General features: G+C 47.1%; 1 protein-coding gene across 1 annotated transcript in view; it reads left to right on the plus strand.

The window, feature by feature from the left end:
- Positions 1–19,531, plus strand: part of LOC115459110 (mediator of RNA polymerase II transcription subunit 8-like) — a gene marked incomplete at its 3' end in the record, with an annotated part of 52,290 nt that extends 32,759 nt beyond the window's left edge. The window contains exons 3-4 of the mRNA XM_030188975.1: positions 6,787–6,931; positions 19,397–19,531. Of these exons, the coding sequence (XP_030044835.1) occupies positions 6,787–6,931; positions 19,397–19,531 (280 nt within the window). The remainder of the gene's footprint in view (positions 1–6,786; positions 6,932–19,396) is intronic.
- Between the last annotated feature and the right edge of the window lie 6,626 nt (positions 19,532–26,157).

Genomic DNA, 26,157 nt, shown 5'->3' on the forward strand with positions numbered 1-26,157 from the left:
GAGGTCACGTGATGGTCTGAGGAAGAGAGTCGCGTCTTTCTTCTCTCCGGGGTTTCCCTCCTTTAGCCCCAGTAAAAACGAGTGAAATCTGAATGAAATCATCCTGAAACGGAAGGAAAACTATTGGCTATCGATGGATCCCTTTATTACTAAAGAAACTCGGGCATCCGCGCTGAAATCGGGGAAAAAAAGCGCCGAGAAATTGCGTGGAACAGGAGAAGCCAAGATGGCGCCTGACCCGACGGCGGATTCCCCTCCGAGATTTCACCCGTCACAGGTACAACAAATTACAGATGCAGTGAAAGCGGCATTACAGCCTGAACTTACCAAACTATCAGAACAAATGGCGGGTGTAGAGCTGCTGCTCGGAGAAACGACTAGAAGAACGGGGGAACTCGAAGTGCGTGTGTCTGAGCTGGAGGACTTGAATAGAGAAAGTGAATCCACAGTGCAAGATCTACAGACCATGTTGCGCACACAAGCTAAACACCTAGATGACTTAGAAAATAGATCTCGGAGATCTAACCTCCGATTGATCGGAATTCCAGAGTCGGTGTCAGATCGAGCCCTTCCGACCCAGCTTGAGAACTGGTTGAAATCGGAGTTCGCGCTTTCAGATAGCGCAGGCCCACTTTGCCTAGAAAGAGCGCATCGCCTGGGAAGAAAGGTGGCAGGAGGTAACAGACCACGTGTGGTTATAATCAAAGTACATAACTTCATACATAAGGAAGAAATCTTGAGAGGAGCCCGTTCTAAATGGGATACACTGTCATTTGACGGAGCAGCAATAAAAATTTTTCAAGACTATTCTGCGGCCCTGCAAGAGCGCCGGAAGGCGTTTGGGCCAGTATGCCGCCAGCTGGCATCGAAAAATCAACGATTTATGTTATTGTACCCGGCTCAGCTCAAAGTGCTGGAAGTAGGCGGCTGGAAAATGTACCATTCGCCGGAAGAGGCTCAGGGCCTGCTAAGGGAGAACCCTCCTTCCCCTGCGGGACAGAATGGCTGATGAGAATTAAGGAAGACGGGCCGAAGTGGAACCCGAGGATAAACAATAGTTGCGCACTGACAATTGGTAAATGGACCATTTAATTAGCGCGTGTTAAGTTGCACTGTACACTGATCCAGTTTGTTTGGGGATTGATATATATTGGGCACAACTTGTATTGAATGGAAGAATGGATGATAAAGAAGCGAATGCTGGGGGGGGGGAGGGGGTCCCCTACCATCCATAGACCAGCTCTCTTTTAGTAGATGTTGCGAAAGAGGAGGGCATGGGCAGATGGGGGGAGGGGGGGAGCTATGGGAGGGTGGGGGGAGGGCAAGGAAGGGAGAAAGAAGGGGGAGGGGGGGTAGACGTATATAATTGTGATAATAGACAGGGAATGGTCATAGGGCTACAGATTAAGGAAGAGGGGAGCTTAGGTGGAGCTGGGCACCTAGGTTACCCACATGTCACTAAGTACTTTACTCGAAGAACACATTATGTAGCAGACATATGGGTGCCCGGACACGGTTCATAACTTGGAATGTAGGGGGCATTACATCCCCAATTAAGAGGACAAAGATTTTACAGGCTCTAAAAAGACATAGGGCAGATGTAGCCTGCATTCAGGAAACAAGGTTGTCTCAGGAGGAACTGAAGAAATTGAAACGAACTTGGGTAGGAGAGATATATGGGGCAGAGGCCAAAGGCAGGAGAAGCGGGGTGGCAATTCTAATACGAAGGGGGGCGGTGGCTAAGGCACACTTAGTGGGCAGCGATCCGGAGGGGAGATATGTGGTGGTACGCCTTTGGCTACAACACGTTGAATACTTGGTAGTAGCGATATATGCCCCCAATCAGCAGGGGAGACCCTTTTATGACCATTTGATCCAGGTATGTCAGCCCCATAGCTCATTACCTCTGCTTGTAATGGGCGATTTCAATTTAGTTGCAGATCCCACTCTAGATAGCTCCTCCTCTGGGGGGGGGGGGTCCGGAGGGGGCCAGAATCAAGAATTTTAACTCAATTTATGCAGGCCCTTCAGGTGGTGGACTCTTGGCGGGTTTTACACCCGGGGGAGAGAGACTATACGCACCTTTCGAGGGCACATGGGACTCTCTCTCGATTAGATTACATATTGGTAGACCGAAGGATATTTTCCCATGTGAGTGCAGTAGAGATCGGCCCGGAAGAAATATCGGATCACTCAATGGTCTGGCTAGATTTGGAAGGCCGAGATCTAGGAACAAGGGGAAGAGGGTGGAGATTTCCTACATACCTAGCCAATGACCCGGCCTTTAAAATGTATTTGTCAAAGAGCTGGGAAGAATATGTTAGATTCAACGGGAGGCATAAGGACAACCCTACTTTATTTTGGCAAGCAGCGAAAGCTGTCATGCGGGGTGCTGTGATTGCCTTTACGGTGAAACGTGAACGGAAGATAACAAAGGCGATTTTTAATTTGGAACGTAACCTGGGGAAGGCTAAGCGTAGGTTCGCTGCGGCCCCAACAAATTACAATCGGGAACAGATGAAAATAACCCAAATAGCCTTAAACTCCCTACTACATGAAAGAGCCTCTAAAGTATTAGTAGCAACAAAATTCCGTTTCCAAAGATTCGGCAATAAAACTGGAACAATGTTAGCAAGGGTGGTTAAGTCCTGGGATGGGCCTAGAGTGGTAGTGGCGGTTAAAGACGGGGCAGGTCATATTCAACATGGAAAAGAAGGAGTGCAACAGGTGTTCTATAAGTTCTTCAGGGATTTGTATACGAAACTCCCCTCCCCATCTTGGGTAACTATTACTAATTATTTGAAAAAAGCTGATATGCCAGTGTTATCGGCATTGGAAGCGGAGAAACTCTGCAGCCCCATCACGGGAGAGGAACTGCAGGGCATTATTCAGTCTCTCCCCTCAAACTCAGCTCCAGGCCCAGATGGGTTCCCTAGTGAATTTTATAAGATCTTAGGCCCGCACTTGGTGGGCCCCCTGCATTCATATTTTGAAGAGGTGGTGGCCGAGGGGCAATTTCCAGCCTACGCTAATGAGGCCTTAATCACATTGTTGCTTAAGCCAGGAAAACCCGAGAACCAAGCCGGCTCCTATAGACCGATTTCATTAATTAACGTGGATGTAAAAATACTTGCAAAACTGCTAGCTAATAGATTGCAGGAGAGCCTACCCAAGCTTATTGGTCAAGAACAAGTGGGGTTTATTCGAAATAGGCACGCAGGAACCAATGTACGGCGATTACTGTTAGCCTTGGCCCAGACTCAACAGGCGGGATTTGAAACAATGCTGGTTAGCCTGGACGCTGAAAAAGCGTTTGATAAGGTAGGATGGGATTATATGTTTGAAGTATTACAGTTCGTAGGTGTGAAAGGCTGGGCATTAGGGGCCATCAGATCTCTTTATTCTAATCCCAAAGCAGCTGTGCTGATTAATGGAGAAAAAACTAAACAAATTGATATAGAAAGAGGAACCAGACAAGGATGCCCCCTGTCCCCTCTCCTGTTCATTATTGCTATAGAACCACTGATAAGAAACATTCAGCGAAGGGAAGGGGTGGCAGGGGTGACGGTGGGAGGAGAACGGGTTAAGACACTTGCTTTTGCAGATGATTTGTTAATTGTTTCTACAGATCCAAGGGTAGCTTTACCAACTCTTTTAAAAGAGATAGACAGCTTTGGAGACATATCAGGGTTTCAAATTAATCGGGAAAAATCCCAAGTGATGAGATTGCAAGACCATGGAGATGGCTCTCCCCCTAATGATTTCTCATTGCAGAAGGCTGGGTCAGAGATGAAGTATTTGGGAGTATTAATCCCTCGGACATTAAGCTGTCTATATGAGGTGAACATTCGGAAATTAATGCGGGATACTGCTAGAAAACTAGAGCAGTGGCGGGGTCTACCTATTTCCCTTTTGGGACGAATCGCGCTTTATAATATGATGGTTATACCATGCTGGTCCTACATGTTCCAAACATTACCCCTACACTTCACTAATGAGGATGAAAGGAGATTGAATGGATTGCTAAGGAAATTTCTATGGCGGGGGAAGAAACCTAGATTTCCTCTAGACAAACTATATGTCCCCAAAGAATATGGAGGGCTAGGTTTACAAAGTGTACGGCACTTGGCGATTGCAAGTGCCATGAGACATGTAACAGACTGGTTTCGCAAATCTGGGGATTTCTCAGCCACAACTATGGAACTGAACTTATTTGTACCAATCCATTTTAGTAGCTGTCTTCATGGGAGTGGGGGAGCCTCTCCACTCTTGACGATAGCCAACATCCTGCCCCAGGCGCAGAAAGCATGGAACTGGATATGCAGACTACACCACTTCTCACCAAAAATCACTCCATTACTACCATTATGTGGGAACCCTGAATTTCCCCCAGGAATGCTATATAACATCTTTAAACAATGGAAAGAGCGTGACGTCATCTACTTGCAACAGCTCCTAACTAAAGAAGGGAAACTACAATCGTTTCAGGAATTGCAAAAATGAGGCCTACTCCACCCCAAAGACTATTTTCACTACTGGCAGTTAAAACATTATACAAGGAGCCTGTCATGGGAATTGCTGGCGGAGGATGTTCAGGAGGAATTATCAGAGGCGTTTACTTTGGGATCTCAAGTAAGAGTCCCATTAAGATTCCACCTAAGACACATTAAAGACACAATTTCTGAACCGGATTTCGGCAAATATGCAGAGGCTTGGAGCAAGGACCTATCGATAGAGGTGTCACCGGGCTTACTTAAGGAACATGTGTTATCGCTGCACAGAGTGTCCATCTTGGCGGACCATTGGGAATTACAATACCGCTTTGCCTTCCGGATGCACATGCCACCTAGACGAGCATTCTACGCGGGGGCCTCTCCAGATGGGAGGTGCCCCAAGTGCCAGGCTGAAGGGGCGACATTGGGCCACATGTTCTGGGCTTGCCCAGAAATTCATAACTTTTGGGAGGCCCTGCTGGCAGGAGTTTCAGCTCTATGGAAAGCGCGATGGTCCGGCTCGCCGCTTTTGTTATTTGGAAAACCCTGCTTAATTAACCCAAAGCCGAAAGGTTTTACCAGCTTTGCAGAACGAGTTATTTTGCTTGCCAAGAAGTCCATTCTTGCAGAGTGGTTATCCCCGAAAGGTCCATCTCTTCAGAGCTGGCGAATGCGGATGGTACAATGTATACGAACTGAACGTATGATGATAAAAGAAGGGGACATAAAGGAGTTTAAAAGTTTTTGTATAAGATGGGGCCCGTTTTTGGATTCCTTGGCTCCCAAAGCGAAAAGCTCCCTCTTAAATATGTGACTGATAGACTAACCTTGACTGTGACCTATTGACCCATAACTAATGTCTGATGGGAAAGGGAGGGTAGAGGGGTGGGAATAAAAGGTTATAGGGAGGTCCTTGGGGGGGGAAACACCAGAGGGCCATCAGAACACAGGCTCTTTGGGCTACTCCCTCTTGGTAGCTGCATTGTTATAGAATTGGAGGGTTTGGGGAGAATAAAAAGGGGAGAAAACTTTATTGGATGACAATGCTTTTAGGAACTAATGTGGTATAAATTATATGCTTATTGTGCTTCATATGCAATGTTTCCTAGTGAGTTATATATGTTTTTTCAGTATCTTGGATGTTCATCAATAAAAATTATTGAAATATAAGATTACTAGGACAGATGTCTGATTTGCATTGTGACTTGGCGTATCTTTTAAGTAGTTGAGAGATGTTTTCGATCGGTAGTGAGTTGGTCCATGTGTACCTCTAGGTGCTCTGTACCTCCGTCTGTTTATATGTGTGTGTGAGTGCACGTATGATGGTTTCTGTCTGTATGTGAGGGGGTAAGTGCATGATAGTTGCTGTGTACTCCTCTAAGTTTTGTACCTCCATCTGTATGTGAGTGTGTGTATGATAGTTACCGTGTATTCCTAGATGATCTATATCTCTGTCTGTATGTGAGTGTGTGTGTGCATGATGTACTCCTAAATGTTCTGTTCCTCCCTCTGAATGTGGGTGGGTGTTTGCATGATGGTTACTGTGTATTCCTAGATGCTTTGTACCTCCATCTGTATTTGAAGGGGGTATGTGTGCTTAGTAGTTACTGTGTACTCCTAGATGGTCTGTACTTCCGTATGTATGTGTATGTGTGTGCATGATGGTTGCTCTCTTTCTCCTTCTCTGTGAGGGTGTGTGTGTATGTGATAGTTACTGTTTACTCCTATATGCTCTGTACCTCCGTCTGTATGTGAGTGTGTATATGTAATAGTTACTTTGTATTCTTAGATGCTGTCCATCTGTATGTGAGGGTGTGTGTGTACATAATAGTTACTGTGTACTCCTAGATGTTCTGTACCTGTGTATGTTTGTGTATGATAGATAATGTGTATTACTAGTGCTCTGTAAGTGAGGTGGTGTGTGTATGATAGTTATTGTGTACTCCCTAGATGCTCTGTGCCTCCATCTGTATATGAGTGTGTGTGTTTGTGATAGTTACTGTGTATTCTTAGATGCTCTCCATCTGTATGTGAGGGTGTGTGTGTGCACATAATAGTTACGGTGTACTCCTAGATGCTCTGTACCTCCGTCTGTTTGTGAGTGTGTGTTTGTGTATGATAGGTACTGTGTATTCCTAGTGCTTTGTATGTGAGGTGGTGTGTGTATGTGCATGATAGTTACTGTGTATTCCTGCTAGATGCTCAGTTATTTTCTCTCAGCACCTGGGTTACTTTGTTTCCTGGGTTCTGTACATGTGTGTTCAGGTAAATTGTATTCCTGGATTTCCTACAGGCCCTCTGTGCTCGACAGCTTTGCGCTGCTTTCTGGACAGCTGAACACCCTGAACAAAGTGCTGAAGAATGAGAAGACTCCACTGCTGCGCAATCAGGTGCTCATCCCACTGATACTGACCCCAGACCGAGACGACGAGATCCTGGTGAGGGACAATCAGTGATGTACTATTATTAAGACAGGACACCCTGGTGAGAGACAGGCAGCAATGAGTGTTGGGGGACATGGGTAGTCGCTGGTAAGACAGGCAGAGTTGGCCTTTGGGTCATGTATCCAGTTCGGTTAATTTTGCAGAAACCATGACAGAAATGAACCTCACCCCTATGGCAGGGTGTGTTGAATGAGATCTTAATTCTTCATGTTTTTATTTATTGATTAATTAATTGGGATTTGTTAACTGCCTTTATGAAGAGATTCATCCAAGGCGGTGTACAGCAGGTACGGTTAAACATAAAACTTACAATTTTGTTAACAGCATAACAATAGTAAAATGACCAAGAAAAAAGCGAAGATACATACCTGTAGCAGGTATTCTCCGAGGACAGCAAGCTGATTGTTCTCATGTGGGTCGACGTCCGCGTCAGCCCGGGAATCGGCATTTTACAATCATAATATTAAAAAAAAGTCTTGCTAGAGTCATCTGGCGTGCGGGCAGCATGCACCGCGCATGCGCGGACCGATTTCCCGCCCGTCGCATGAACGCGTTCCTCAGTTAAATCAAAAGCATAAAAAGAAACAATAACAACTCCAAAGGGAAGGTGGGCGGGTTGGTGAGAACAATCAGCCTGCTGTCCTCGGAGAATACCTGCTACAGGTATGTATCTTAGCTTTCTCCGAGGACAAACAGGCCACTTGTTCTCACATATGGGGTATCCCTAGCAACCAGGCTCACTCAAAACAATGACATTGGTCAATTGGGCGCACAGCGAGGACTTAACAGAAATTGACCTGAAACCATAAACAACTAACTGAGAGTGCAGACTGGAACAGAACAAAAATGGGTGTAGGGGGGTGGAGTTGGATTCTAAACCCCGAACAGATTCTGCAGCACCGACTGCCCAAACCAACTGTCGCGTCAGGTATCCTGCTGAAGGCAGTAGTGAGATGTGAATGTGTGGACTGATGACTACGTTGCAGCCTTGCAAATCTCTTCAATGGAGGCTGACTTTAAGTGAACCAATGACACAGCCATGGCTCTAAAATTATGAGCCGTGACCCCTTTAAAAACAGCCCAGCTTGGGCATAAGTGAAGGAAATGCAATCCACTAGCCAATTGGAGATTGTGTGTTTTCCTACGGTGACTCCCCTCCTGTTGGGATCAAAAGAAACAAACAACTGGGTGGACTGTCTAAAGGGCTTTGTCCGCTCCACGTAAAAGGCCAATGCTGTCTTGCAGTCCAAGGTGTGCAAACTGCTTTCGCCAGGGCGGTTATGAGGACGGGGAAAGAAAATTGGCAAGACAACTGACTGGTTCAAATGAAACTCCAACACCACCTTTGGCAGGAACTTAGGGTGCGTGCGGAGGACTACTCTGTTGTGATGGAACTTGATATAAGGTGCATGCAGTACCAAGGCCTGAAGCTCACTGACTCTATGAGCAGAAGTAACAGCCACCAAGAAAATGACCTTCCAGGTCAAGTACTTCAGATGACAGGAATTCAGTGGCTCAAAAAGAGTATTCATCAGCTGGGTGAGAATGAAGTTGAGATCCCATGACACTGGTGGAGGTTTGACAGGGAGCTTTGACAAAAGCAAACCTCTCATGAAGCGAACAACTAAAGGCTGTCCAGAGATAGGCTTACCCTCTACATGGCGATGAAAAGCACTAATCGCAATAAGGTGAACTCTTACAGAGTTGGTCATGAGACCAGACTCTGACAAGTGTAGAAGGTATTCAAGCAGGGTCGTATAGGACAAGAAAGAGGATCTAGGGCCTTGCTGTCACACCAGACGGCAAACCTCCTCCATTCGTGGAATCTTTCCTGGAAGCAAGCAAGACTCGGGAGACACCCTCTGAAAGACCCAAGGAGGCAAATTCTAAGCTCTCAACATCCAGGCCATGAGAGCCAGAGACTGGAGGTTGGGATGTAGAAGCGTTCTGAGAGATGAGGGTTGGAAAACACTCCAGTCTCCACGGTTCTTCGGAGGACAACTCCAGAAGAAGAGGGAACCAAATCTGACGCGGCCAGAAGGGTGCAATCAGGATCATGGTTCCGCAGTCTTGCTTGAGTTTCCGCAAAGTCTTCCCTACTAGAGGTATGAGAGGATACACATACAGAAGGCCTGTTCCCCCAATGTAGGAGAAAGGCATCTGAAGCTAGTCTGTCATGGGCCTGAAGTCTGGAACAGAACTGAGGGCCTTGTGATTGATCTGAGTGGCTAAAAGATCCACCGAGGGGGTGCCCCACGCTCGGAAGATCTTGCGGACTACGCCCAAGTTCAGTGACCACTCATGAGGTTGCATTATCCTGCTCAACTTGTCGGCCAGACTGTTGTTTACGCCTGCCAGATAAGTGGCTTGGAGAAACATGCCGAGACGGCGAGCCGAAAGCCACATACACAGAGGGCGAGATCTGGTGCCCCCCTGCTTGTTGGTGTAAAACATGGCAACATGATTGTCTGTCTGAATTAAGATTACTTGGTTGGACAGCCGATCTCTGAAAGCCTTTAGAGCGTTCCAGATCACTCTTAATTCCAGAAGGTTGATCTGCAGACCTTTTTCCTGAAAGGACCAGGCTCCCTGAGTGTGGAGCCCATCTACATGAGCTCCCCACCCCAGGAGAGATGCATCCGTCATCAGCACTTTTCGTGGCTGAGGAACTTGGAATGGTCGTCCCATGGTCAAATTGGATCGAATCGTCCACCACTGAAGAGAATTCCGAAAGCCGGTGGACAGTTGGATTACATCCTCTAGATCCCCCGCAGCTTGAAACCACTGGGAAGCTAGGGTCCATTGCGCTGATCCCATATGTAGACGTGCCATGGGCGTGACATGAACTGTGGAGGCCATGTGCCCCAGAAGTCTCAACATCTGCCGAGCCGTGATCTGCTGAGACGCTCGAACCATGGACACCAGGGACAGAAGGTTGTCCTCCCTTGCCTCGGGAAGATAAGCTCGAGCTGAGTGTTCAACAGAGCTCCAATGAATTCCAATTTTTGGACTGGGGTGAGATGGGACTCCGCCCCTTCTGCCTCGCATCACCTTATGCCTGGAACGGACTTCCCGAGCCCGTACGCCATGCGCCCTCCCTGCCCATCTTCAGGTCCTTGCTCAAAGCCCATCTCTTCTCCCTTGCTTTTAGCGCCTAACCACCTTCCCTACATAGCTTATAACCTTTAGATTGTAAGCTACCTACATTGACTACATAAGTTGTAAGTTACCTACACTGACTACATAGTTTGTAACCTTTAGATTGTAAGCTCTCTTGAGCAGGGACTGTCCTTCCCCATGCTAAAATTGTACAGCGCTGCGTAGCCCTGGCAGCGCTATAGAATAGTAGTAGTAGTAGATGAACCTCGGTAGCTCTAGCACCTGAATAGTCATTCACTTGGACTCCAGAGCACCCTCCTTCGATGTGCTCTTCACCAGCCAATCGTCGAGATAAGGAAACGTGCACTCCCAGTCTGCGTAGCTACGCTGCGACTACAGCTAGGCATTTGGTAAACACTCTGGGCGCAGACGCCAGGCCAAACGGCAGTACAAGGTACTGAAAGTGTTGTGTTCCCAGCCGAAATTGAAGATACCTCCTGTGAGCTGGAAGTATCGAGATGTGTGTGAAAGCATCCTTTAAGTCCAGAGAGCATAGCCAATTGTTTTCTTGAATCATGGGAAGAAGGGTGCCCAGGGAAACCATCCTGAACTTTTCTCGGATTAGGAATTTGTTCAGGGCCCTTAGGTCTATGATGGGACGCATCCCCCCTGTTTTCTTTTGAACAAGGAAGTACCTGGAATACAATACCAGCCCTTCTTCCCCTGGTGGAACGGGTTTGACTGCTTCAGCTTGTAGAAGGGCAGAGAATTCCTGTGCAAGTACCTGCTTGTGCTGGGAGCTGTAGGACTGAGCTCCCGGTGGGCAAATTGGAGGCTTGGATTCCAGATTGAGGGTGTATCCTAACCGGACAATTTGAAGAACCCACCGGTCAGAGGTTATAAGAGGCCACCTTTGGTGAAAAAACATTAACCTCCCCCCCAACCGGCAAGTCGTCCCGTACGGACACGTTTACTGAGGCTATGCTGAACTGGAGCCAGTCAAAAGCCCGTCCCTTGCTTTTGCTGGGGAGCCACGGTGTCCTTAGGCACACGCTGTTGACGAGAACGAGCACCCTGGGACTGAGCCTGGGCAGGCTTAGGAGAAGCAGGAGTGTACCTACACCTAGCATAGGAATAGGGAGCACTCCTCTTCCCTCCAAAAAACCTCCTAGATGAGGAGGTAGAAGCAGAAGACGCCCGGCGGGAGAGAGAATCCATAGCATCATTGTGCTTCTTGAGCTGGTCAACTAGATCCTCTACTTTCTCAACAAAAAGGTTATCCCCCCAGCAAGGAACATCCGCCATCCGCTGCTGGACCGAATGATCCAGGTCAGAGACATGCAGACATGAGAGTCTGCGCATCACTATACCTTGGGCAGCGATCCTGGATGCTACAATAAAAGTGTCGAACATACCCCTGGCCAGGAATTTTTGACACGCCTTCTGCTGCCTGACCACCTGGTAAAAAGACTCAGCCTGCTCCGAAGGGAGTGAATCAACCAAGCTAGACAGTTGGCTCACCGAATTCCACAAGTGGATTCTCGTGAAGAACTGGTATGTTTGGATTTTGACAGCGAGCATAGCGGCCTGATAGATTTTCCTCCCAAAAGAGTCCAAAGTTCTAGATTCTCTGCCTGGGGGCGCCGAGGCATATTCCCTAGTGCTCTTGGCTGTTTTGAGGGCGGAGTCCACCACCATGGAATTGTGAGGTAGCTGAGACCTCATCAATCCAGGCTCAGCGTGGATCCGATATTAGGATTCAGTTTTCTTCGGGATCACGGGATTAGACAGAGGGACTTCCTTCAGTACATTATGCAAAGGAGCCGTTGCAGCCTCTCTAGGTGGAGAAGGATAATCCAGGACCTTGAGCATCTCAGTCCTGGGCTCATCCTCAACCTCCATAGGGAAGAGAATAGCCGCAGCCAATTCCCGGACTCGTCAGAAGAAAAGTACCTGGGATCCTCCTCTTCCTCCCACGAACGCTCATCTTCAGTATCGGACAAGACATCCTTCAGAGCAGTCCGAAACTGAGCTTGCCTCGACACCGAGGAACGACGTCCTCGATGGTGGTGCTGAGAAGTGGACACCCGCCTGGACTCCAGTGAAGCTTCCTCCACCGACGTCGAAGGGGAGTCGACCTGGGTGGCAGCTGACACCAATGCCACACCAGATGCCGCTGCAGCAGACGGTATGGAAGGCGCAAGCACCCCCAACACCTAAGCAGATTGGCGCAGCAATCTTTCCAGAAGTTCTGTAAGCAGGGCCCTGATGCGCTCGTCGAGAGCCGCCATTGGACAAGACTGCGAGGTCGGTAAAGGAGCCAGTTGCAGAATCTGTCGAGGCTCGGGAGCAGGTACCGGGCTGGCTGGAGACCGACGCATCGGCAGCTCCTGAATAGAGGGGGAGCGATCCTCTCGGCGCCGACGCATCTCAGGTGCCGAATCCCTCGACGCCCCGGAGCTCCCAGCACCGTTTGTCGAAGGAGAATGATGACGGTGCTTCTTCACCTTCGCTCGACGCCCGTCATCAAGACTCTTCGTACCGAGGAGGACGTGGAATCCTCACACCTCCTTGGGACTGGGTCCAACGAAGGTCGGTCCTGTGGGGCCAGCATAACAGGAGGCCTCGAGGCAGGTGGAGACCCACTCGATGCCTCAATGCTCTCAGCGCGAGTTGCTCTCTCAGCAGCCATTACCTCTCTCCCTGACGTCGATGCTCCTTTTGATGTCGACACTGACGACCTCGGTACCGATGCCGATGTCGAAGGACCGATCCAAGCCCGAAAAGCTTCTCTTGTTGGGCTTCTCGGGTCCGTTTCTTCATACGAAGACACAGACTAGAAGCGGCTGGGCTATGGTTGGGCCCAAGGCACTGGATACACCAGGCGTGGGTATCGGTACCTGAGATGGTCCGGTTGCACTGAGTACAAGCCGCTGGGTGTCTTCGATGATATGGAAGAAAAACAGCTTTGGCGAAATCAAAAGACACGATTGTGCCTGTTAAAAGAAAAAAGGGCATGAAAAGAAGGGAACGACCTGACCGCGCGGCCGTCAAAAACAAAGAAAACTTTAAAAGGGCAAAAATAAAGAAAACTATGGGAAGTTTTTTATTTTTTTAACTGTAAAATTTCTAAGAAAAGGAAAAGAAAATAAGGCAAAAGCCACAAAACGAATAAGACTCTTTCCTGGGCCTGAGAGGAGCGGAGAAAAAAACTTGACCGCACCTCAACGCAGAGAAAAAATAACTGAGGAACGCGACAGGCAGGAAATCGGTCCGCGCGTGCGTGCTGCACGCTCACCAGAAGACTCTAGCAAGACTTTTTTTATATTTTGCTTGCAAAATGCCGATTCCCGGGCCTACACGGACGTCGACCCACATGTGGGAGCAAGCAGCCTGCTTGTCCTCGGAGAACAGACATACAATAAATGAGGTAAACTTGAAAACACTAAATTGAAACCTACCGTGAAACAGTATAAAAAATATACACATTTAGTACATAAGTACATAAGTACATAAGTAGTGCCATACTGGGAAAGACCAAAGGTCCATCTAGCCCAGCATCCTGTCACCGACAGTGGCCAATCCAGGTCAAGGGCACCTGGCACGCTCCCCAAACGTAAAAACATTCCAGACAAGTTGTACCTAAAAATGAGGAATTTTTCCAGTCCATTTAATAGCGGTCTATGGACTTGTCCTTTAGGAATCTATCTAACCCCTTTTTAAACTCCGTCAAGCTAACCGCCCGTACCACGTTCTCCGGCAATGAATTCCAGAGTCTAATTACACGTTGGGTGAAGAAAAATTTTCTCCGATTCGTTTTAAATTTACCACACTGTAGCTTCAACTCATGCCCTCTAGTCCTAGTATTTTGGATAGCGTGAACAGTCGCTTCACATCCACCCGATCCATTCCACTCATTATTTTATACACTTCTATCATATCTCCCCTCAGCCGTCTCTTCTCCAAGCTGAAAAGCCCTAGCCTTCTCAGCCTCTCTTCATAGGAAAGTCGTCCCATCCCCACTATCATTTTCGTCGCCCTTCGCTGTACCTTTTCCAATTCTACTATATCTTTTTTGAGATACGGAGACCAGTACTGAACACAATACTCCAGGTGCGGTCGCACCATGGAGCGATACAACGGCATTATAACATCCGCACACCTGGACTCCATACCCTTCTTAATAACACCCAACATTCTATTCGCTTTCCTAGCCGCAGCAGCACACTGAGCAGAAGGTTTCAGCGTATCATCGACGACGACACCCAGATCCCTTTCTTGATCCGTAACTCCTAACGCGGAACCTTGCAAGACGTAGCTATAATTCGGGTTCCTCTTACCCACATGCATCACTTTGCACTTGTCAACATTGAACTTCATCTGCCACTTGCACGCCCATTCTCCCAGTCTCGCAAGGTCCTCCTGTAATCGTTCACATTCCTCCTGCGACTTGACGACCCTGAATAATTTTGTGTCATCGGCGAATTTAATTACCTCACTAGTTATTCCCATCTCTAGGTCATTTATAAATACATTAAAAAGCAACGGACCCAGCACAGACCCCTGCGGGACCCCACTAACTACCCTCCTCCACTGAGAATACTGGCCACGCAATCCTACTCTCTGCTTCCTATCTTTCAACCAGTTCTTAATCCATAATAATACCCTACCTCCGATTCCATGACTCTGCAATTTCTTCAGGAGTCTTTCGTGCGGCACTTTGTCAAACGCCTTCTGAAAATCCAGATATACAATATCAACCGGCTCCCCATTGTCCACATGTTTACTTACCCCCTCAAAAAATGCATTAGATTGGTGAGGCAAGACTTCCCTTCACTAAATCCGTGCTGACTTTGTCTCATCAGTCCATGTTTTTGTATATGCTCTGCAATTTTATTCTTAATAATAGCCTCCACCATCTTGCCCGGCACCGACGTCAGACTCACCGGTCTATAATTTCCCGGATCTCCTCTGGAACCCTTCTTAAAAATCGGAGTAACATTGGCTACCCTCCAGTCTTCCGGTATTACACTCGATTTTAGGGACAGATTGCATATTTCTAACAGTAGCTCCGCAAGTTCATTTTTTAGTTCTATTAATACTCTGGGATGAATACCATCAGGTCCCGGTGATTTACTACTCTTCAGCTTGCTGAACTGACCCATTACATCCTCCAAGGTTACAGAGAATTTGTTTAGTTTCTCCGATTCCCCCGCTTCAAATATTCTTTCCGGCACCGGTGTCCCCCCCAAATCCTCCTCGGTGAAGACCGAAGCAAAGAATTCGTTTAATTTCTCCGCTACGGCTTTGTCCTCCTTGATCGCCCCTTTAACACTATTTTCGTCCAGCGGCCCAACCGACTCTTTGGCCGGTTTCCTGCTTTTAATGTATCTAAAAAAGTTTTTACTATGTATTTTTGCTTCCAACGCTAATTTCTTCTCAAAGTCCTTTTTTGCCCTCCTTATCTCCGCTTTGCATTTGGCTTGGCATTCCTTATGATCTATCCTGTTACTTTCAGTTGGTTCTCTTCTCCACTTTCTGAAGGATTGTTTTTTGGCTCTAATGATTTCCTTTATCTTACTGTTTAGCCACGCCGGCTGACGTTTAGTCTTTTTTCCCTTTTTTCTAATACGTGGAATATATTTGTCCTGAACCTCCAGGATGGCGTTTTTAAACAGCATCCACGCCTGATGCAAGTTTTTTACTCTGCGAGCTGCTCCTTTCAGTCTTTTTTTCACCATTTTTCTCATTTTGTCGTAATCACCTTTTCTATAGTTAAACGCTAGCGTACTTGATTTCCTAGTTTCACTTCCTTCAATGCCAATATCAAAACCGATCATATTATGATCACTGTTATCAAGCGGCCCTCGTATCGTTACCCCCTGCACTAGATCATGAGCACCACTAAGGACTAAGTCTAGTATTTTTCCTTCTCTTGTCGGCTCCTGAACTAGCTGTTCCATGAAGCTGTCCTTGATTTCATCAAGAAATCTTATGTCCCTTGCGTGTACAGATGTTACATTACCCCAGTCTATATGCGGGTAATTGAAATCCCCCATTATTATTGTGTTGCCCAGTTTGTTTGCGTCCCTGATTTCCTTTAACATTTCCGCATCCGTCTGTTCGTCCTGGCCAGGCGGACGGTAGTACACTCCTATCACTATCCTTTTCCCCTTTGCACATGGAATTTCAATCCACAGTGATTCCAAGGAGTGTTTTGCTTCCTGCAGAATTTTCAATCTATTTGATTCAAGGCTCTCGTTAATATACAATGCTACCCCTCCACCAATCCGATTCACCCTATCACTACGATATAACGATTTAACTGCAGTGGAATTCAAATACCAGAGATATAATACAATGTCAGCATAATGCTAATGATATAGCTAATATTCCTGCATTAGAGCATTCAACTAGATAGAAACATAGAAACATGACAGCAGATAAAGGCCATATGACCCATCCAGTCTGCCCACCTCTGTAACCCCTAAGTCTTCCTGTTCCTAAGTGATCCCACATGCTTATCCCATGCCTTTTTAAATTCTAGAACAGTCCTCGACTTCACCGCCTCCACTGGGAGGCCATTCGACGCCTCTACCACCCTTTCTGTGAAATAATACTTCCTTAGGTTACTCCTAAGCCTATTCCCTCTTAACTTTGTCATATGCCCCCTCATTCCAGAGCTCTCCTTCATTTGAAAAAGGCTCTCTTCCTGTACATAAATGCCCTTGAGATATTTAAACGTTTCTATCATGTCTCCTCTCTTCCAGTGTGTACATGTTGAGGTACCTAAGCCTGTCCCTGTAATTTTTGCATTCAAGACCACTTACTAATTTCGTAGCCGCCCTCTAGACCGACTCCATCCTGTTTATATCTTTCCGTAGGTGCGGTCTCCAGAACTGCATGCAGTACTCCAAATGAGGCCTCACCAGAGACTTATACAACGGCACTATCACCTCTTTTTTCCTGCTGGTCATGCCTCTCTTTATGCACCCAAGCATCCTTCTGGCTTTGGCCATCGCTTTTTCTACCTGTTTGAAAGCTTTAAGGTCGTCAGACACAATCACCCCCAAGTCCCGCTCTTCCTTCGCACACTGAAGCACTACACCCCCTATACCGTACTGTTCCCTCGGATTTTTGTGACCCAAGTGCATGACCCTGCATTTTTTGGGATTAAACCTTAGTTGCCAAATATCGGTCCATTCCTCTAGCTTCGCTAGGTCCTTCCTCATGTCATTCACACCCTCCAGAGTGTCCACCCTGTTGCAGAGTTTAGTATCTTCCGCAAAGAGACAAACCTTACCAGACAGCCCTTCCACAATATCGCTCATAAAGACGTTAAAAAGAGCCAGTCCTGAGACCGATCCCTGCGGTACTCCACTGACGACATCCTTTTCTTCAGAGCAAGCTCCATTTACCACCACCCTCTGTCTCCTACCATTCAACCAGTTTTTAACCCAATCAATTACTCTTGGTCCCACATCGAGGGCACTCAATTTATTTATCAGTCGCCTGTGCAGAACTAACATAGATATGATGCTAAAGATTGTCTACAATATGGCTTACCATATAGCTCAGGGACCAGGAGCAGATATGTAATGGTAACAAGATGCGTGGTACAAAGTCAGTTGGTATAATTTGATGGTTAGCTAAAATCAAGGCAAGTTCTTTGTATAGTTAAGCAAGAGAAAAGTAACTGATCTAAGTTACAGTATGTGTAGCAAGCTAGTCCAGGTGCAAGAGTGGGTGTAAAGTCAGTCACCCTACGTATTTAAAGGCTTGGGAGAAGAGCCAGGCTTTCACCTGCTTCCTGTAGTCTCGAGTTACACGTAGTCCCTCTGGGAGTAAATTATAGAGCATGGGGGCTACTCCTGAGAAGGCTCGCTGGCGGTTTTCACATCGTACAATTTCTTTTGACGAGGGTACAGATAGTGATGATCCTTGAGAGGATGTTAAAGGGCTAACTTATTCTTTAAGTACTCTGGCCCATTTTGTCTGAGGTCCTTGAAAATCAAGCATAGACTTTTAAATTTAGCCCTGGAAGGTACTGGTAGCCAGTGTAGCTTTTGCAGGAAGGGTGTGATTTGGTCACGCCACTTACAGCCTTCTATCAATATACATATATGTATTATATATACATACATTTTTTTTTTCTGTATTGAATACTAATGCTCATTTTAATGCTTGTAGCTTTCAAAGAGGGCTTTGAGCTGCAGTTTGTAGGGTTAATGTGCTTGGATATTTTAATCAATCTTTTAGCTCCTAATACAATTGGCAGAATTTTTGTCTCTTTCTTCCGCGTTTTCTTGCTCAGTACTTGAGGATCTTCTTTTTGTCCTTGCATAATATAGAAGTAATCACTAGATAGGACACTTCTATAGCTAATGCTACTACTACTAATCATTTCTATAGTTCTACTAGACATAAGCAGCGCTGTATACATTATATGCAGGTACTTTCTCTGTCCCTAGAGGGCTCACAATCTAAGTTTTGGTACCTGGGACAATGGAGGGTTAAGTGACTTGCCCAAGGTCACAAGGAGCTGCAGTGTGAATCGAGCCCAGTTCACCAGGATCAAAGCCTGCTGCACTAACCATTACACTACTCCTGGTGTGCTACAGAGAAGAGGGTTTCCCCAATAAGAGGTAGGCAGCACTGGGAGGGGGACAGTAGGCTGTAGGGGGCAGGGCAGTCCCTAGTGAGAGACGGGCAGCACAAAGTACTTTGGGAGAGAAGAATGCACCTTGGTAAGAATCAAGGAGGGGGGGGGGGGGGAGTGCTGCCCAATGAGCTGAACTAGAGAAGGGAAGTGGTCCTGGGAAAGAGATAAACAGTATAGGGTTATAGTGGGAAAATACTCCCAGATGAGAGGCAGAAAGTGCTGGGCTATAGAAGAAATATCAATAAGAAAACAGAAGAACAGGAACCCTTGTAGGCACATCTTAGTGCAAGGCATTCTCCGATCAGACTCAGAAAGGTGCAGAAGGCATTCAAGCAGGGTCTGTTTAGGGCATGAAATAGGATCTAGGGCCTTGCCCTCGTACCAAACGGCAAACCTCCTCTATTTAAAAGAGTAACACCACTTGATGGAATGTTTCCTGGAAGCCAGCAATACCCAGGAGACACCCTCTGACAGACCGAAAGAAGCAAATTCTAGGCTCTCAACATCCAGGCCGTGAAAGTTAGAGACTGAAGGTTTGGATCCAGAAGAGATCCCTCATTCTGCTTGATGAGGGTCGGAAAGCACTCCAATCTCCATGGTTCTTCGGAGGATAACACCAGAAAAAGAGGGAACCAGATCTGCCATGGCCAGTAAGGTGCAATTAAGATCATGATCCCGTGGTCTTGCTTGAGTTTCAGCAAATTCTTCTCCACAAGTGGGATGGGAGGATACGCATACAGAAGACCCATCCCCCAATGAAAGAAAAAGGTATCCAATACTGGTCTGTCATGAGCCTGAAGTCTGGAACAGAACTGAAGGACTTTGTGATTCAGGTACGTGGCAAAGTGACCCACTGAGGCGGTGCCTCATGCTCGGAAGATCTCACGGGCAACACCCATGTTGAGAGACCACTCGTGCGGTTGTTTAACCCTGCTCAGCCTGTCAGCCAGACTGTTGTTTTTGCCCACCAGATAAGTTGCCCAAAGGAACATTCCATGTAGGCAAGCCCAGCGCCACATCCACATGGCCTTCTGACACCCAGAGTGTGACGCGGCGCCCCCTTGCTTGTTGGTGTAATACATTGCAACCTGGTTGTATGTTTGAATGAGTTCAATTTGGTGAGACAGCCGATATCTGAAAGCCTTTAGAACGTTCCAGATCGCCCAGAGTTCCAGAAGGTTGATATGAAGATTTGTTTTCCTGGACTGACCAGGCTCCTTGAGTGTGAAGCCCATCCACATGAGCTCCCCACCCCAGGAGAGATGCATCCATCGTAAGCACCTTTTGAGGCTGTGGAATTTGGAATGGGAGTCTCATAGTCAAATTGGATCGAATGGTCCACCAGAACAGAGAGTGAACATGGTCTGAGAACACTTGGATGACATCTTCTAGACTTCCCATGGTTTGGCACCACTGAGAGGCTAGGATTCATTGGGCTGATCTCATGTGAAGGCGTGTCATGGGTGTCACATAACCTTTGGAAGTCATGTGGCCCAGCAACCTCAGCATCTGCCGAGCTGTGACCTGCTGAGAGGCTCGAACCTGAGAAGCCAGGGCAGCTAGAGTTTCCGCTCTTGGTACTGGGAGGAAGGCTCAAACCTTCTGCATATCGAGCAGTGCTCCAATGAACTCCAATCTCTGGACAGGGTGAAGGTGAGACTTGGGGTAGTTTATAATGAACCCTAATAGCTCTAACACCCGAATAGTCCTCCACATGGACTCCCGAGCACCATCCTCTGACATGCTCTTCAGCCAATTGTTGAGATGAGGGAACACATGCATCCCCAGCCTGTATAGCGATGCTGCAGCTACTGCTAGGCATTTGGTAAAGACACTGGGTGCTGATGTGAAGCCAAAAGGCAATACGCAGTAGTGGAAGTGGTGAATTCACAGCCGAAACTGAAGATACTTCAGGTGGGCTGGAAGTATTGGGATGTGTGTATGTATGTGTCCTTTAAGTCCAGAGAGCATAGCCAATTGTGTTTCTGAATCATGGGGAAGAAGGGTGCCCAGGGAAACCATACTGAACTTTTCTTTGACCAGGAATTTGTTCAGGACCCTTAGGTCTAAGATGGGATGCATCCCCCCCGTCTTCTTTTGGACGAGGAAGTACCTGGAATAGAACCTCTGCTCTTCTTCCCCTTGTGGAACGGGTTCGACCACATAGGTCTTCAGAAGGGCAGAGAGTTCCTCTGCAAGTACCTTCTTGTGCTGAGAGCTGAATTAATGAGTTCTTGGAGGGCAATTTGGAGGTTTTTGAAACCAATTCAGGATGTATCTGAGACGGAGTATTTGAAGAATCCACCAGTCGTAGGTTATAAGGGGCCATCTTTTGTAGAAAAATTTCAGTCTCCCTCCAACCGGAAGGTCATCCGGTACAGACACTTTGACTGAGGCTATGCTCTGCTGGAGCCAGTCCAAAGCTCTCCCCTTGTTTTTTCTGGGGATCCTTAGGCGCACGCTGTTGATGAGAACGAGCATGCTAGGGTTAAGCCAGAGCAGGCTGGTGAGAGGGAGCAGTGTATCTACGCTTCTGTGAGTAGTAGGCACCCTTCCCCGACTTACCAAAATACCTCCTGGATGAAGAGGCAGATGCAGAAGGCATCTGGAGAGAGAGAGAAGAGATGGTATTAGTATGTTTCTTCATTTTCCAGCGATCTCCTCAACCTTCTCTCCAGAAAGGTTATCCCCCTTGCATATGGCATCTGCCAACCTCTGCTGAACAGAATGTTGCAAGTCAGAAACACGCATCCATGAGAGTCTGCGCATTGCTATATTCTGCGCTGAGATCCTGTATGCTACATCAGAAGTGTCATAGATGCCGTGGTCAAGAACTTACAACATGCCATCTGCTGCTTGGCCAACTGGTGTACCGACTTGGCCTTCTCTGCAAGTAGATACTTGTGAAGAGCTAGTAAGACTGAAGAACAGATTCCACCACCATGGAATTATAAGGCAACTGGGGCCTACTAAAACCAGGTGTACTTTGAATACAGTACTGGGTTTCAGTCTTCTTGGACATAACAGAGACTGACATAGGGGACTCCCAGTTCCAATCGAGAACTTCTTTGAGTACCTCGTGGAGAGGGACAGTCACAGCCTCCCTAGGAAGAGACCCGCATAGTCCAGGACCTCTTAGCCTTGGGCTCGTCCTCCACTTCTAAAGGAAATGGAATAGCCACAGCCATTTCCTTTACTAAAGATGGGAAAAAAAGGCTCTCCAGAGGAGACTTTCTCCTTTCAGGTAGAGGGGAGGGTTCAGAGAGGATGCCATAGGACTCATCCAAGTAAAAGTACCTTGGATCCTCCTGTGACTCTTATGAGCATTCCTCATCGGTGTTGGACAAATCCTCCTCATGGGGGGGCTGAGATCAAGGCTGCCTCGACTTGGAGGAACTATGTCCTCGAGAAGGGCGTCGAGTTGGCTCCCACCTCAACTCCGGCAAAGCTTCGTCCACTTGACATCAAAGGGGGTACCGGTCTGAGTGGCAGTCAACACCGGTACCGCATGCAACATTATGAGGTCCAAGTGGGGCCACAATGAGAAGTACAGCAGGCTGAAGCACCCCAGGTACTGACACACACCAGGTGCATGAGGTCTTCCAACAGTTCAGATAACAAGGCTTATCGAGGGCCAACATCGGGGGAAAGCTGGGGTGTCAGCCCAGAGACAGGTTGCAGAACCGCTGGGGTCCAGACAGAAGCTGGGTCTTGGTTGCTCGGAGACTGGTTCATCGCATTTGAATGGAGGGAATTGATCTTCCCAGCGCCAGTGCTTCTCAGGTGCTGATTCCCTCGACACCCCGGAGCTCCTGGCACCATGCATCAAGGTGGACCAGGGCCGATGCTTCTTAGCCTTTGCCTGAAGCTCTCCACCGACCCCTTGGTATCGACATGGACGATATCGAATCCTCATATCGCCTCGGAGTCAGGTCCTGGGGGCCCTGTCCAGCAGCCGGTGTCAAGACAGGAAGAGACCTACTCGACACACTACTGCTCCCAGCATCCTTAGGTCTTGAAGCAGCCATACCTGGACCCGATGCTCCCGATGCTGATGCAGTCTTCAACATCGATGCCGCCGACTCCGATGTCAGTGCAAGCTTGACAACTTGGATCTGGCTCCAAAATCTTTTCCCATTGAGCCTCTCTGGACACCTGTGTTCTCTTGTGCGTATGCAGACAGAGGACACAACAGGGCTATGGTCAGGCCCTAAGCACTGAAGACACCAAGAATGGTTGTCTGTGCCAGAGATGGTCTGATTGCACCAGGTACAGCGCTTAAAGCCACTGGGAACTTTAGATGACAGACGGATGGAGTGGAGGAGTGGCCTAGTGGTTAGGGTGGTGGTGGACTTTGGTCCTGAGGAACTGAGTTCGATTCCCACTTCAGGCACAGGCAGCTCCTTGTGACTCTGGGCAAGTCACTTAACCCTCCATTGCCCCATGTAAGCCGCATTGAGCCTGCCATGAGTGGGAAAGCGCGGGGTACAAATGTAACAACAACAAAAAACCTGGAAGAAGGGGCAAGGCACCGAGAAAAAAGAGATGGAAAAAACCTGACTGGAGTCAAGGCCTAAACATGGCCTACTGACGGAAAATAAAGGAAACTTTAAAAAGGGCAAAATTACAAAAAAATAGTATGGGAAGAGAGAAAGGGGACCCAAAGATGGGCAGAAGAAGAAAAAAATCTTCCCGAAAAAGCCGAAAGGCACTAAAAAAGCTCTTTGACCGGATGTGTGAAGAGACACTAGAAAAAACACAGCCTCTCTTCACCGCGGTAAAGAAAAGAACTACGGGAGATGTGCCCTCGTGGCTTGTGGGAAGGCACTTGCACATGCGCGGTGGAGCGTGTCTCACGCTCCACAAAGCTCTGTTTTGAACTTGTTAGAGGCTCCGGACTGGGCAGCGCAGCGCCATATTAACCACTTGTGAGAATAAATAGGCCTGCGTGTTCTCGGAGAATTAACATTATCACCTCCCCAGAGAAAAGAGGTAACTGATCAGATACCCAAGGATTGCCTCCAATAGCAAGACAAAATCCCACCAAGCATCTCTCAAAGAATATAGCAAAACACGTTTGCACAAATACAGTGACAAGGTTTGCAATGAGCTATGCAAAAGAGAATAAATATGCCACGGATGATAGTAAGCCAGCTCATTGCTCCTGGGTGTATAAATCTGTTCCTCAAAAAAAACAATCTCCCAAATGTCTGAACCAACAAGCCAAATTGTATTTCTTCAAATCAGGAAGTCCCAGTCTCCCATGTTTCCACAAACCTTGTAAATATTAAAAGGGTTCGCCTGGTGACTTGCCTGCCTGGTGCGAAGGTGGCGGACCTCACGCGTCACCTAGATAGGATTTTATATAGTGCTGGGGAGGAGACGGCTGTCTTGGTACATGTGGGTACTAATGACATAGGAAAATGTGGGAGAGAGGTTCTGGAAGCAAAATTTAGGCTCTTAGGTAGAAAGCTGAAATCCAGATCCTCCAGGGTAGCATTTTCTGAAATGCTACCTGTGCCACGCGAAAGGCCCAAGAGACAGGCAGAGCTCCAGAGTCTCAATGCATGGATGAGACGATGGTGCAGGGGAGGAGGGCTTTAGATTTGTTAGGAACTGGGCAACATTCTGGGGAAGGGGGAGCCTATTCCGAAAGGATGGGCTCCATCTTAACCAGAGTGGGACCAGGCTGCTGGCATCGGCGTTTAAGAAGGAGATAGAGCAGCTTTTAAACTAGAAATGGGGGGAAGGCCGACAGTCGCTCAAAAGAGCATGGTTCGGGATAAGGTATCTTTCAAAGATATCACCATAACAGGGAAGATAGAGTATCCTGATAGTGAGGTTGCAAAAGAGATTGTAGTAGATTGGGTATCTTTAAATAACAATAAAAATCAGACAAAAGATTGCCAATTAATACTGTCAAGTACTAAGCATGATGTACTTAGGAACAACAAACATAGTTTGAAATGTCTATATGCGAATGCCAGGAGCCTAAGAAATAAGATGGGGGAGTTGGAATATATTGCACTAAATGAAAAATTAGATATAATAGGCATCTCTGAGACCTGGTGGAAGGAGGATAACCAGTGGGACACTGTCATACCGGGGTACAAATTATATCGTAGTGATAGGGTGAATCGGATTGGTGGAGGGGTAGCATTGTATATTAACGAGAGCCTTGAATCAAATAGATTGAAAATTCTGCAGGAAACAAAACACTCCTTGGAATCACTGTGGATTGAAATTCCATGTGCAAAGGGGAAAAGGATAGTGATAGGAGTGTACTACCGTCCGCCTGGCCAGGACGAACAGACGGATGCGGAAATGTTAAAGGAAATCAGGGACGCAAACAAACTGGGCAACACAATAATAATGGGGGATTTCAATTACCCGCATATAGACTGGGTTAATGTAACATCTGTACACGCAAGGGACATAAGATTTCTTGATGAAATCAAGGACAGCTTCATGGAACAGCTAGTTCAGGAGCCGACAAGAGAAGGAAAAATACTAGACTTAGTCCTTAGTGGTGCTCATGATCTAGTGCATGGGGGTAACGATACGAGGGCCGCTTGATAACAGTGATCATAATATGATCGGTTTTGATATTGGCATTGAAGGAAGTGAAACTAGGAAATCAAGTACGCTAGCGTTTAACTATAGAAAAGGTGATTACGACAAAATGAGAAAAATGGTGAAAAAAAGACTGAAAGGAGCAGCTCGCAGAGTAAAAAACTTGCATCAGGCGTGGATGCTGTTTAAAACACCATCCTGGAGGTTCAGGACAAATATATTCCACGTATTAGAAAAAAGGGAAAAAAGACTAAACGTCAGCCGGCGTGGCTAAACAGTAAGATAAAGGAAATCATTAGAGCCAAAAAACAATCCTTCAGAAAGTGGAGAAGAGAACCAACTGAAAGTAACAGGATAGATCATAAGGAATGCCAAGCCAAATGCAAAGCGGAGATAAGGAGGGCAAAAAAGGACTTTGAGAAGAAATTAGCGTTGGAAGCAAAAATACATAGTAAAAATTTTTTTAGATACATTAAAAGCAGGAAACCGGCCAAAGAGTCGGTTGGGCCGCTGGACGAAAATGGTGTTAAAGGGGCGATCAAGGAGGACAAAGCCGTAGCGGAGAAATTAAATGAATTCTTTGCTTCGGTCTTCACCGAGGAGGATTTGGGGGGGACACCGGTGCCGGAAAGAATATTTGAAGCGGGGGAGTCGGAGAAACTAAACAAATTCTCTGTAACCTTGGAGGATGTAATGGGTCAGTTCAGCAAGCTGAAGAGTAGTAAATCACCGGGACCTGATGGTATTCATCCCAGAGTATTAATAGAACTAAAAAATGAACTTGCGGAGCTACTGTTAGAAATATGCAATCTGTCCCTAAAATCGAGTGTAGTACCGGAAGACTGGAGGGTAGCCAATGTTACTCCGATTTTTAAGAAGGGTTCCA

The sequence above is a fragment of the Microcaecilia unicolor genome, unplaced genomic scaffold, assembly GCF_901765095.1.
Source record: "Microcaecilia unicolor unplaced genomic scaffold, aMicUni1.1, whole genome shotgun sequence".
NCBI lineage: Eukaryota > Metazoa > Chordata > Amphibia > Gymnophiona > Siphonopidae > Microcaecilia > Microcaecilia unicolor.